General features: G+C 40.0%; 1 protein-coding gene and 1 long non-coding RNA gene across 2 annotated transcripts in view; one reads left to right on the top strand and one right to left on the bottom strand.

Moving 5' to 3' along the window:
- The window catches only part of gpc5a (glypican 5a), a 161,313-nt gene that overhangs the window by 52,539 nt on the left and 94,696 nt on the right, over nucleotides 1-14,078 (bottom strand). The window contains exon 9 of the mRNA XM_084936506.1: nucleotides 12,829-12,991. Coding sequence (XP_084792632.1) covers nucleotides 12,829-12,991 — 163 coding nt within the window. The remainder of the gene's footprint in view (nucleotides 1-12,828; nucleotides 12,992-14,078) is intronic.
- Nucleotides 722-9,108, top strand: LOC146393866 (uncharacterized). Its single transcript, XR_014800885.1, has 3 exons — nucleotides 722-1,031; nucleotides 8,098-8,253; nucleotides 8,678-9,108. It is a non-coding gene; the product is annotated as an uncharacterized LOC146393866 (long non-coding RNA).

The raw sequence follows: 14,078 nt of genomic DNA on the forward strand, positions 1-14,078 counted from the left end.
AAGTCAGATGTGTGTGTGCATGTGTGTTTAAAACGAGCAGGTGTGAACCAACTGTAAAAGCAGGAACAAAACATGAAGCACTGTGGATACATGTTCTATCTATTCAGAGTCTGTGTTAGCCAATGAGCTGTGAGAAGTCGATGCACCTCCATGTTGAACAGGGTAAAGTGAATCAGTCATCTCTTTCAGCGTGTGCTTTACATAATATACCAAGATCCAGACACGGCTAACTGCTGTTTTTCAAAATGGAAACCTGGAACGCAATGCTTCACTTAAATATTCAAAAATCCTTCAGATTTTTGAACAATGCGCCGCTCTGCTCACACCATCACCTCTTGTCACATACGTAACATTTTCACAAAGCAGTCATTCTGCATAATGAGGATAATCCCTTAAATCAAGCTCCTATTGTCAGTATTGAGCTGATCCCATTTGATTTCCTTATCACGCTGATCTATCGTCAGCATGTTCTGCTGATAAAAATCAAAGACACAAAGAGGTTGGATTATGAATAATGGCAGAGAAGGAAATCTAATCAAATTATACATGGTGTTTAAGCTCTGAACTGACGCTCAAGGACTCCAATGTGACAGTTTACTCTGATAGGCTGGCGTACTCGTTATAAAAACATGTGCATTATATGCTGCATCTTTTATGGTTTGTAGAAACAGTGGGCAAAAAAGGTTAGTACACAAACCACAGCATTACACTGCTTAACAAATTTATTAGACCAACCATGGCCCACACTGAAAAAAATGCAATAGGGTGGTTGTTGAATTTGCATAGAATTACTTCATATATCCAGCATGACTAATTTAAATTTCACATCTAAACATATTTTTGTCTTTTAATTTTCACATATTCTTTAAGAATATTCATTCTTTTAGAACAAATCATGTTGAAAAGAAACAAGTTAGTCGTGTTTTATCCTCAAGCTCCGCCCCCTGGAAAGGAAAAATCGGCTGCACTGTCCGCCATTTTTGTCTCTCGCTTTGGAAAATCTACTACCATCTGGAGTTTTACACTTGAAGGTAAATAAGATTTTAAAGCTAACACACCAGTGAGAAAGAGTGTAGACCCTTTATATATGTGGACTTTTACTGGGGTGTTGTTATTTTACAGGTATGTGGGCTGTTTATCGAAAACCATGAAAGGCTAATGTTAGGCTCCAGTTAGCTAATGGTAACCGAAATTATGCGATAAGCAAATTAGTAATTAACATATATAATGTGAGTTAATATTGTTTGTATATTCTTTCAGTCTAAATTATCAGACTATTACAAACTTGCATCGGTGTCTGTAGTAAGTGGTGGTACCTGCAGTGTCTTAACCATTAAACAAGCTAATGTAGGGCCGGGATATGACTAGTTTGTTGAAACATGTCTGCTGCCAATGTGACTGCTCACACACGGTAACATTACCAGCACATAGCCACAGCCGCTATAAACATGCTGAAAGGTCAATCTAGCTTCTGTAGTCAGCAGCTGGAAGACTCAACACAGACCCAAGATTCAGTGTAACGGTTATCTAAATGTTGTGTGTCCTGTTTGTAAGCCCAGAAAAAGAAATTAAATAAAATGACGACTGTGGTATCGCAAGAAATTAGTAGGTTATATAAATATATGAGTATACATAATAGTTATTATTCATAGATACCTACACCCTAAGTTCCTGTTATTCTTCTGAAAGAAACAGAATGAGTGTGTTGTTACAATGGTAATGCCAGGAGAGGTAGTATTGGTTCTGTGTTACATTAATGTGTAAGGAAGTGGAAGAAGAGTGTGTCCTGTAGGAGGCAGCAGAAAATGGATACTCCTGTTCTGTACATGCACTGAAAAGAAGGTTCAGTAAACCAGTTGCAACGATACTTCATTGTAAGTCTCAGTTATTGTATTTTTATTTTTTGAAGATGCAACATCTTTTTGGCGACGAGGACGTTTAGGGGGAAGGAGTTTGGGCGATCGGACTGAAAGAAAAGAGAAGAAGAAAAAAAAAAGTGATGGAGTCGGCTACAGGTTTGGCTAGTTTTTCAAAGAATGCAAAAGTTTTCGGCTGGAAATAGAAGGCAGTAAGCTCGAAGCGGAAATGGCTACAATTGGCACGCTAGTAGCGTTCGATCCAAAGAATCAGACTTGGGATGAGTATACGGAAATACTCGAGCAGTTTTTCGCAGCTAACGGGATCGACGATGCAGAGAAACAAAGAGCGATATTAATAAGTGTCGTCGGAGCAGCGACGTACAGCTTGATGCGAAACCTTCTCAGCCCGGCCAAGCCCAAAGACAAAACCTTCCAAGAGCTGGTGCTTCTGATGAAAAATCACTTCGATCCGAAGCCCAGTGAAATTGTGCAAAGGTATAAGTTCGACTCTCGCTCCCGCAAGCCGAATGAAACCGTCATGGAATATGTAGCGGAGCTGCGTCGCCTGGCACAGGATTGTAACTATGGCAACACGTTACAACAGATGTTGAGAGATAGAATCGTCTGCGGAATTAAGGATGACCGAATTCAGAGACGTCTCTTGTCAGAAATAGATCTCACTTTTGACAAGGCTCTGTCAATTGCAGTAGCCATGGAGACTGCAAATAAAAATGCACAGGATCTGCAGACCTCAGGAGCGTCAGCAAAATGTTTCAGTCTCGCTAGAGGACAACAGGAGAGTCGTACCTTTAAAACAGAAAATAAAGAGTGTTATCGTTGCAAAGGAACCAAGCACACAGCAGCAGACTGTAAGTACAAACAAGAAAAATGTCATGCTTGTGGTAAAATGGGACACATAGCTAGAGCTTGTAGAAGCAAGACTAAACTGAACCAGAAAAAGTATGGATCGACATATGTAAAGAAAGAAAAAAAGCAGAGTTCACACTACAGTACTCACAATGTGGGCGATAAAGCAGATAACAACAAAACTGATAGCTCTGAAGATGACTCTTTCATGTTGAACTGTGTCAAGTGCAGTCAAGGGCACAAAAGAAAACTGTTCAAGTTAGGGCGTGGCAGTGTGGTACACTTGAGAAGAGTAGACCCCTACACTGTGGATATGCAAATTGATGGAAAAAAGGTGAACTTTGAAATAGACACTGGATGTTGCCTAACAGTCATGAACGAAGCAACATTCAGAGAAACAGGGAAAGACAGCAAGCCCCCCAGCCTGCAGCCCATCAAAATCAAGCTCGAAACTTATACAGGGGATCCTGTTAAGGTGATTGGTGCAACACGAGTCAGCGTCAAATACAAGCAGCAGAAAAAACATCTGCCCCTGGTGGTGGTCGAAGGCGACGGCCCCAGCTTGCTAGGTCGAGCTTGGCTCGAGGAAATTAAATTGGACTGGGGTGAAGTGAAAAACAGTCCTAACAACAGAAAGCTGCACCAAGTCAAAACAACAGAAAAAACACTTCAGCAAGTGTTAAGGAAACATGAGAATGTATTCAAAGAGGAGTTGGGCACCCTGAAAGGAATGAAAGCTGCTATTCATGTGAAAAGTGATGCCACCCCACGCTTCTTCCGTCCACGTTCTGTCCCCTTTGCTATGCGAGCAAAAGTCGATGAGGAAATAGACCGACTGTTGAAAGAAGGCATCATCTCGCCAGTAAAATATGCTGAATGGGCGGCACCAGTAGTGCCACTCCTGAAGCCCACAGGGACAATAAGACTGTGTGGGGATTATAAGCTTACTGTAAATACCGTGGCTTCACTGGAGCAGTACCCCATACCCAGAATGGAGGACTTGTTTGCCACACTGTCCGGGGGTAAGCAGTTCTCAAAATTAGACATGAGCCACGCTTACCAGCAAATCCTCTTGGATGACGAATCGAAAAAGTACGTGACAGTAAACACATCTCGGGGGCTGTTCACGTATAACAGATTGCCTTTTGGAGTGGCCTCTGCTCCAGCAATATTCCAGAGGACCATGGAAAGTCTTTTGAAGGGGATACCTCACGTAGCGGTGTATTTAGATGACATCTTAGTGACTGGAGTGGATGAAGTAAGCCATCTACAGAACCTGGATGAGGTGTTGACCCGGTTGGAGGAAGCTGGGTTGAGGTTAAAGAGGTGCAAGTGTGCCTTCATCCAAGAGAAAGTGGAGTACTTGGGGCACATAGTGGACGCCCAGGGGCTCCACCCAATGGAAAAGAAAGTTAAAGCAATCATGGATGCACCTACCCCCACAAATGTCACTGAACTGAAAGCATACTTAGGTTTGCTAAATTACTACAACAAATTCCTTCCAAACCTGGCAACCCTGTTGGCACCCTTACATGAACTTTTGAGACACGAGGTACGGTGGACATGGCAAAAGAGACAAGAGGAAGCATTTCAGAAATCCAAGAACCTGTTGAACTCAGCAGAGGTGTTAGTTCATTATTCTGCTGACCGTGAGTTGGTTCTCTCATGTGATGCATCCCCATACGGCGTAGGTGCCGTATTGTCACATAAGATGGAGGATGGAAGCGAGAGACCTTTGGGGTTCATGTCACGCACACTCTCTCCTGCTGAGAAAAAGTATTCTCAGCTTGACAAAGAAGGTTTAGCTGTGATATTTGGCATCAAGAAATTTCACAAATACTTGTATGGCCGAGTTTTCATGATTTACACAGATCATAAACCCCTAATTTCATTGTTCAATGAAAAGAAGCCTATACCTCAGATGGGCTCACCAAGAGTACAAAGATGGGCCGTGACATTGAGTGCTTACGAGTACAACATCAGGTACAAGCCAGGAAAACACCATGAAAACGCGGATGCGCTCAGCCGGTTGCCGGTACCAGACTCAGCACCTGAGCAAGAGATGGCTGAGCAGGTTTTAATGATGGATGTACTGGATGACACATTAGTGGACACTGCACAGATCAAACGATGGACAGCTAAGGATGTCTTGTTGTCGCGAGTCCACGAGTACACCTTAAAAGGCTGGCCAACTGAGACCGATGCCTGTTTGAAGCCATATTGACAGAGAAAGCTGGAACTGAGTGTGAGGGATGGTTGCGTGCTCTGGGGAGCCCGAGTAATTATTCCCACCAAAGGCCGAGACAAAATATTGAAACTCCTGCACCAGACTCATACAGGCATGTCGAAGATGAAAGGCTTGGCAAGGTCGTATGTATGGTGGCCAGGGATGGATGAGAACATTGAAAGAGAAGTGCAGGCATGTGAGGAGTGTCAGAAACACTACAAGTCACCACCTACTGCACCATTACACCCTTGGGAGTGGCCGGAGTCACCATGGTCCAGAATCCATGTGGACTATGCAGGGCCTTTCCTCGGGGAGATGTTTCTAATCATTGTGGATGCTCATTCCAAGTGGATGGACATTTACCCTGTGAAATCCTCTACATCACAGGTAACTATAGAGAAACTGCGCCAGAGTTTCAGTGTGTTTGGACTACCTAAAATGTTAGTTTCAGATAACGGAACATGTTTCACAAGTGCTGAATTTGAGTCATTCATGAAGCAGAATGGAATTGACCATGTGAGATCAGCACCTTTCCACCCTTCTTCAAATGGGCTGGCTGAGAGGGCGGTCCAGACCTTTAAGGAGGGGATGAAGAAAGTCAAAGGTGATACCTTGCACACCAGACTGTCCCGATTTCTGTTCAGTTATCGCATCACACCGCATGCCACTACTGGTTTATCACCTGCCGAGTTGATGATGTCACGGAGACTCAGATCAGTTTTGGACTTGCTCATGCCTGATGTGAAAACAAAAGTGCAGCACAAACAATTGAAACAGAAAGAAAATCATGACACCAAGAAAAGACTGAGAAGTTTCACACCGGGAGACAAGGTCTTCATCAGAAACTACTCCTATGGCCCGAAGTGGATTCCCGCAGTCATTGTGAGAGCATCGGGTCCAGTGTCTTACATTGTTACCATTGGATCAGGTCAAACTGTGAAGCGGCACGTGGATCAGGTGAGAGCAAGAGTGGCTGACACTGTTCCCAGTACACCAGACAGGGAGGTGGAGCCATTGCTTGACAAAGAATCAGTGCCTGAGTGCTGCTTGCCATCGGAGTTGGACACAGCGCCACAACCTCCGGCAATGGAGTTGCCTTATGCTCCGGAGACTCCGGCTCCCGGAGACTCTTCAGTGACACCCGTGTTGCGACGTTCCCAGAGAGAGAGACGTCCACCAGAGACTTTAAAGGACTTTGTTAGGTAGAGTGAGATCTTCCAGAAATAGAGCAACAATGCGCTCTGATCTCACAGGAAGGACGTACCTTCCTAGTTAGTAAAAAAAAAAAAAGAGAAACGTGGAAACCTATGTACAGTTGTATGGTTGTATGGTTACCTTAATTACATGTTGATTGCTTGTTAAGCATTCTTTAGATAAACAGTTAGTTTGTAAGTCAAGGGAGTTGTTGACTTAAGGGGGGAGGAGATGTGGTATCGCAAGAAATTAGTAGGTTATATAAATATATGAGTATACATAATAGTTATTATTCATAGATACCTACACCCTAAGTTCCTGTTATTCTTCTGAAAGAAACAGAATGAGTGTGTTGTTACAATGGTAATGCCAGGAGAGGCAGTATTGGTTCTGTGTTACATTAATGTGTAAGGAAGTGGAAGAAGAGTGTGTCCTGTAGGAGGCAGCAGAAAATGGATACTCCTGTTCTGTACATGCACTGAAAAGAAGGTTCAGTAAACCAGTTGCAACGATACTTCATTGTAAGTCTCAGTTATTGTATTTTTATTTTTTGAAGATGCAACAACGACCTTGAGCTTCAAGCTAATGTAAGCGTAATGCTATAGCATAAAGCGACTAATGCAATGATGAGGTTGTTAAATTAGTAAAAATACAGTAAATATATCCAACATGAATCATTTATATTTTTGGTCTAAACATAATTAAGTCTCACGCCTTTCACTTGTTTTAGAAGGATGTTCAGTCTTTTAAAACCAGTCATATCAAAATAGCAGAAAATAGTTATGTTTTCTGTTGAAACTCCACCCCCCCAGGGTGTTTTCTGCGAGGGAAAATTCACTGTGGCGGTCCGCCATTTTTTGTCTTCGCTTAGTTTACGTTTGGTGCTGAGCTTTACTTTGTCGAGGTAAACTGAAAACTACATGTTTGAGAGGAAACTAAGAGAACATCCATTAGATGGGGAAGTTTTTCTCACGAATTGCTGTTGAGCAACATAATGGAAAAAACAAGTCATTCCTTAAGTTAACTAACGATAATGCTAGCTTAAGCTGCGGGACAATATTATGTGCATTAGCTTTTTTTCAGTGTGTGCCCAGTCACATTCGCTTGTTTTTTCTCAGTGAATACAGACTAACAAACTTGTGTCCATTTAGTTAACTGGTTGTACCTAAAATGTTTTAGTTAAACAGTTAAATAAGCTAGTTTGCCATGGGGTGGGCTCTGTGTGTGTGTGTTCGGGGGACGTCTTCACTAAAGTCGGTTTATTTAGGGCATGACACCTATGTACTCATTAGGAGAGGAAGTGCATGACGTGGGGCTTTATTTCATGTTCTGGGGCAGTGAATGTAATGTACTGATAACATGTTAAAGACACACAAAAACCCAACAAATTATTTTAACTGATTTATAGAGAGACTGAGAGGAGGGCTTAAAGAGATAAAAGTAATGACGATAGAAATATGTTAAATTTATTTTTTCTGTATCGATATATGGTGCTTATCCCTGCTGAAGGGCAGATTGGTGTTGCTTCAGAACAATTCTCTAGCGCTGTTACGTAGAGGTGTTACAGTTAAGGTTTTAATAACATTATTTTATTTACTAGTGAAGATTTGCATATGTTATTTCACATTCTGTAAGGTAAATTTTCTGGAAAGGTCAAATTAACTAATTTAACTAAGTATTAATGAAAGACCTTGATGTGTATATGACAATAATAGATGTAGTTTCTGGGTCATTTGGCAGAACTGCAAAATGGCCAGAAGGAGGCAACTGCTGTGGTTGCAAACAGGCTTTGGGTGGTATGGAAGTAAGGGCAACTATGGAACTGCTCAGCAACATGGGACCCATAGCTAATAAATAGTAATATGACAAAAAATAACAACTTTGTGTGGATGTAACCTTGTGAGATTTGAGATTTTGACAGCATTTTTATGTGACAACTTCTCTTTTTAGATAAATGCAGAGTTTAAGCGCATTACCACCATGCCACTGCAGTCCAGATTACTCTCGCAGATAGATGTGCTATCTGACAAACTAATAAAGGTCTTCAAAAGGCGAGGAGGACAAATAGGAAGAAGACTTCAGAACATTCTGGAGCCCACGGCCCAGGTAAGAAAAAAATTAATTTGAGTATACACTTTAGGGAAAATAATAATTTTAACAAAATGCTGCTTGTCACTCTATGCCAGGAGTATGTTGAAAATCACCTGGGATTTTCACAATTTACCATGGGTGCGGTTTTTTTTTCTTCTTTTACCTGCATTAGAACTATGTGTGGAGTTCATAGTTGAACACCTCTCTATGCTCTGACAGTATTCTGCTTCTTTGCATGGAGATTTCACTTCAGAAATGCATTACCTTTTTGAGCATTCTGAGGACTCAAATCACATGCTGTAATGAATCCATTTTTGTTCACCTAATGTGTCAGTGTTAACATTTTTTGGAATAGTGACACAGATTAAAATAAGATTTGGTATAATGTTCTTTGACCAGTGTTCTGTTTAATTAAATTTTGGAATTCTGCATTTTCTAGGCCACAGATGAAGCCATTATCCAACGATCTAATAAGGAAACAACCATGGGAATTTACATCATAAAGTCAAGAGATGCCAATGGCAGCCCTGAGGACATCGGGATAGTCCTTGAAGGCCAGAGAGTCTGGCAGGATTTGGATAACTATACCCTAGCAGCTGCAATGCTGTTTGGACTAATGTACACTTTGAACCTCACCTACCCACTGGAAAAGTATACCTTCGAGGTATTATAGAAACTGGTTATGGAGCTCAAAAGGAACAGCCTTTCAAAGAAGGCCCAGGTTTTCAGGACCAGACTGTACGATTGAACAGTTTTCCAGTTATGATGTGGGAACAACATGTTTACCTCTTCGAATATGTACCATCCTTTCTTTTAAGCCAGCACTGGTAAAGTTGCAGTACATAGTGAAACTCATTTTTCTGGCACTTTTCAACTTGGGGCCTTTATTACTGCAGTTTTCACTTTTCAAGCCATGGCTCTTTTAAAAAGAATTCAAACTTTGAATGTCCATTTTTCTCAATGGAAATGGTGCCTTGCACCAATTTCACCAGTTTGCAATTTTTTTCCCAAGGTGCACCACTACAAACAGATTGCATCGTCTAGTATTAGTGATTGTGATGTTTAGTGATAGAAGCAAGCCAATACTAATCAGCTTAGGTCTCTTGGTTTTGTGCCTGTGGGTTATAATGTTATTTTAAGTCTCTTCTTTGTGTCATTTTAATAATTACACCCCTGTTGCCATATTACCTTATGGCTCTTACATTTAAAAAACTATTTTTTACATAAGCACGATGTCATAAGGCCCCACAATGTTGAATTCAGCTTACAGAAGATAACTTTGAGGAATGTTGTGGAATGTTTTTCAAGAGATGCATTGTACAAATATGACTCATGTATATTTTGGAAGCCTGAATTGAAAGTCCATTGTTACAACTGTGTAGTATTTTCAAAAATACAGGTCATTGTTCAAAAATGTTTTGCTTATTTCTTTGATTGAAGAGAAAGTGTATAGTACATACAGTAAGATCAGCCTTAATTTAGTTTTATTTATTGAACACTCAATTATATATTAGATTATATATTATATATTAGAAATTTGTTATAAAATAAAATAAGCTTACCATAAAATAATCTTGTCAATATAACACATAGTAGTCCAATACAATTAACACAAAAAGTTCATGTCTGATAAACAAGTGGTTTCTATAAATATTTGACCGGAATGAAAAACATAACAACATAACAAAGTCATGTTCATGTTACCAGAAAAATGTGTGCAGGTATAACATAAAAAACTAAGGTTAACCAAACAACTTAATTTCGTGCAACCGATTACAATAATTTTTTTACGTTTATCCGACTGATTATTTTTTTCAGTGCAGTGTAAGGATTATACCACAGTTGCCCTAAATTAACAGTATTGGTAATTAATGTTGTTATCCATTAAATTTCCAATTTACAGTTTTACAAGCAGAACAAGTAGTAAAATACTTTTTTTTAATTAGGATGCTAAATTACTGTTATTTACTTGCATTTATGAGCAGAAAAATTAGTTTGAGAGGTTGAATGTTAGGCTTAATCAACCTCTCAAATCACAGAGATGTCCAGAGTGCCTCCAATTTGGGTATAAAAACAGGAATTCAGTCATTTTTAGTTTCTTACAAATATTCACAAATCATTTATTTTTCTCATTGCTTTTTTTTGGCATCTCACATGCTCGCTGTGAGATTTTATCAATTTCTAAACAAGTTCACGTAACTCCAAGTTCTGAGCTCCGTTTGCTGGCGAGATTTTACATGAACATTAGTTTTGATTTCACCTGGGTGCATATTTTTTGGTTGCATTTGTTTCTGATTCTGCAGTTAAATATTGTATTTTCATCTCTGCGGCTTTCTGTTTCTGAACTTTTGCACATGGACTCAAATAAAAACGGACAGCATTCATTAATAGTGTTTCTAAACCACTGTGATTTAACCTCGTGGCAGCCAATTTATGAACTCTGTAGCTCCGGCATGATGTAGCAGCTTCGCAGAACTAAAAATTGTATTCCCAGCAGCAAACAAAGCTAAATGAATTGCTCCACACATTGAGAATACTGTTAACATGCTAGCTTTCCAGCAATTGGAAATAACAACATAGCTCATTCCCATTTGTACTACAAGTTTGTCTGATAACAGTCTGTCTCAGACAAACTTCTGACTGAAGTGAGAGCTGAGCACTGTAGCACATCAGACTCAGGGACCAAAAAAAAGTGAGAAAAAAAATGTGATAATATGAACAGGCGGTCCTTAGCGATGAACCTTCAGAGGATTCTCAGCTGAATCTGCAGCTCTCTGTCTTTGCAGAAATTTGAAGTCAGCCTCTGCTGTTTGACTGCGTCTTCACCAATCTGGTTACCTCTGCACTGCACTAAACAGAAGCAGCAGATATTTATACAAGGCCAAAAAGAACTGAACTTTTTTTCTTTTAAACAAGTTAAACTGTACACACATTTATTTCTGGTGTAAAGTTTGACATATTAGCATGGAAGTCTGTGGGGGTTCGGATCACTCAAGAGGCCAGACGAGGCACAGCGCGCTTTTGGCATGTTCATATTGGTTGCCGTTGGTTACCGCAAAACCATTATAAGCTTGCGACAGCTTTATAAATTATGAGAGACAAATCCTTTTCTCTAATCAACAGGTTCAGACCGTTTGCAGCAACATGACAGTCGTGTGTGCTGAGGGAGGAAAACTCTCTCTGCTCACTGCATTAGCAGCACAGCTCGTCTGTAACGTGCTCATTCATGACTAATACTCTCATATCACTGGTCAAATGAGGACTTAACACAAATCCATTAACCCGTGTCTCCAGTTATGTTTTATTTGTTGTCTCGATTTTAGCGGCAAACAATGGAGAATGATTCAGTGAATAGTGGGCTGCCTATTTACCAGTGACCTTTTTTCACTCCTACAAGCTGAAGAGGTGTTTTGGATTCAACCCCATGTGTTACACTTTTTTTTTTTGTGCTTGAGATGAATCAACATTTGGATCATTTTATAGCCTCAAAAGCTTTGGACTGGCTGTTTTTGTTGTTGTTGTTTTTTAGGAAAATTCTTGTTTTTAGCTGCTTTATCTTTGGCTTGTAATTTGTAATAACTCTAAATTTTACACAATGATAGAACCTAAAAATAAGAAAAATAAACCCCAGATCATTAGGGGGAAAAAAAAGAAGAACTAAAAACTTGAAGCCATAACTGACTGACCAGAGGTGGTGCGGTTCAGGAGGGGGAATCCACAGTGTTTGTGTTAGGGTCAGGCGGCAGGGGACAGATGCTTGACAGAGGTCAGACAGACAGGTCATAAATATGGTAGACAGGCTAATCTGGCCTATGACAAGTAAAGGGCGGATCTGCTGTAATGGGTGATAAATGTCAGAGCCTCCCTGCAGCCTCAGATGAGTGATTGTTAAGCAGCTTCTCTCAGCCCGAAGCTTCCAGCCAGACTGACAAGCAGTAGAGGAAACATTTACACGGACAGAATGGCTTGTTTGGTCAACCCCCCACCCCTCCTGCTCCCTTTTCCTTATTGTCGCCATAGGCAAAACGAGAGAGGGGAGATTAATCAGGCTGTTAGCATGTTTGATGGAGAGGAGAGGAGGAATCTGTGTGCAGAGGAGAGTGTAAAAGGTTAAAAAAAAGAAAAGAAAAAAGAAGAAGAGGAGAGTTGTGATTCATCAGGGGTTAGTGATCCACTGAGGAGCAATAATTTTTAAAGTAACAGGCCTTGATTACAATAATGTCCCCATAGCAACTATTATCTTTAATGACTATTATTATTACTGTCATAAAGTGGAGAGTGGAGCAAATCTTATTGAAATATGGTGTTATGCAACTACGCTTTTGAACGGTTTTGCTCATCAAAAAATAGCTTTCCTGTTAAAATCCTGCAACTTTAAACATGCAGACGGACAAATGGCATAAATGAATGTGTCCTTCATAAGGTGAAAGGCATATGAAGACACATATGTATGACTCCATAAAGGTGCTACACTGCACCCAATTCAGTCTGTTTGTGTTATGAAACCTTTATTAGATGTATTTGTCAGGTTTATGTTGGTGCTCGTGTGATGACGGATGAGTAACAACGTTACAGAGGGGAGCGACTTACATTTGGAGACTCTGGAGACTTTCCTCTTAACCTCACCAGCGCCTGAACCGGCACAACCATCCTCATCGTCACAGTCCCCGCTGTACCGCCCCTCTGCATCGCCGCTTCCTGTTTCAATCTGATCCAGTGAGCCCAGTTTAGGGATCGACTTTCCCTGCAGCAGCTTTTTGAAAAGGAGAGATAGAGACAAAATTAGACATTTTTAGTAGAAAAAATATATATAAATGAACTGGAATGCTTTCACTTTGAGCTCTAGGTATCTATGAGTTTGTATTATTATGACAGTATAAACAACAGGAATGTGAAAAAATCTTGAGCTACCTTTAATTTACATATTTCTTCAAAAGAGCCAGACTTCTCTCGATTTCTTTCTTTTAAAGTTTTTCTTTCAAAATTGACAATTCTCAGAGGAATGTTTTTTTTATTGAGCCACTTAACTGACTTATGAATCATTCACCTAACTCAAAAGATGAAGCCGGGTAGTGTGTTCATATGACAGACAACTTAGCAAACTACCAATTCTAAATTGTATCTTTAGACAAAAAGACATTTCTTCCCGTTTTTTTAGCCGAACCTACAACAAATGTCAAAGAATCATTTCCAATGTGATTCTCAGAGAGCTGTCAGCTGAAAACTTTGTAGTCTCTCCATCGTGTCCTTAAAAAATGAGAAAAACTGGACAAGTGGAGGATGAAAGAAGAAGTGGTTAACTAAAACTAGACTAAAAACTAGATGAGTTACCTAGAACAAAGATATTAGCTAGAACTTTAAAAAAAAAAAGGTTTGATGAACTCAGAAAACTAAAATCAAAAATACAGAGAGGAAATAATTTCAGCTTTTGTTATTTTGGTAAAATCTATTATCACAGAGGCTTTGATGCAAATGTTTGAGACGCCAGATGTGTACAAGACGGTGAGTTAACGGCCGTGTTTTTATTGTAGTACCTGCACTGATTTTCCTAAATCTTGCAACTGGCATATGCCCCGAATACAAAAATAATTAAAAGCACTAAAAACTCTGAAACTCACAAAAACTAAAACAAATCTTAACACAAATAATAATACCAAACTGAAATAAAATAACAGCTGATTAGAAAACACAACACTATAATAACTTTGGTGTCTGTCGCTGTGTTTAAAGTGCGCTGGAGGCGGTGGGGCTGCACTTCAGACACAGATGTACAAAATCTATATCTGACAGAAATCCACTGTGAGATATGGACCCAACATACCAATTTGACTGGGAATGGC

Source organism: Perissodus microlepis, chromosome 1 (assembly GCF_051167445.1).
Source record: "Perissodus microlepis isolate ML-2025 ecotype Zambia chromosome 1, ASM5116744v1, whole genome shotgun sequence".
Taxonomy (NCBI): Eukaryota; Metazoa; Chordata; class Actinopteri; order Cichliformes; family Cichlidae; genus Perissodus; species Perissodus microlepis.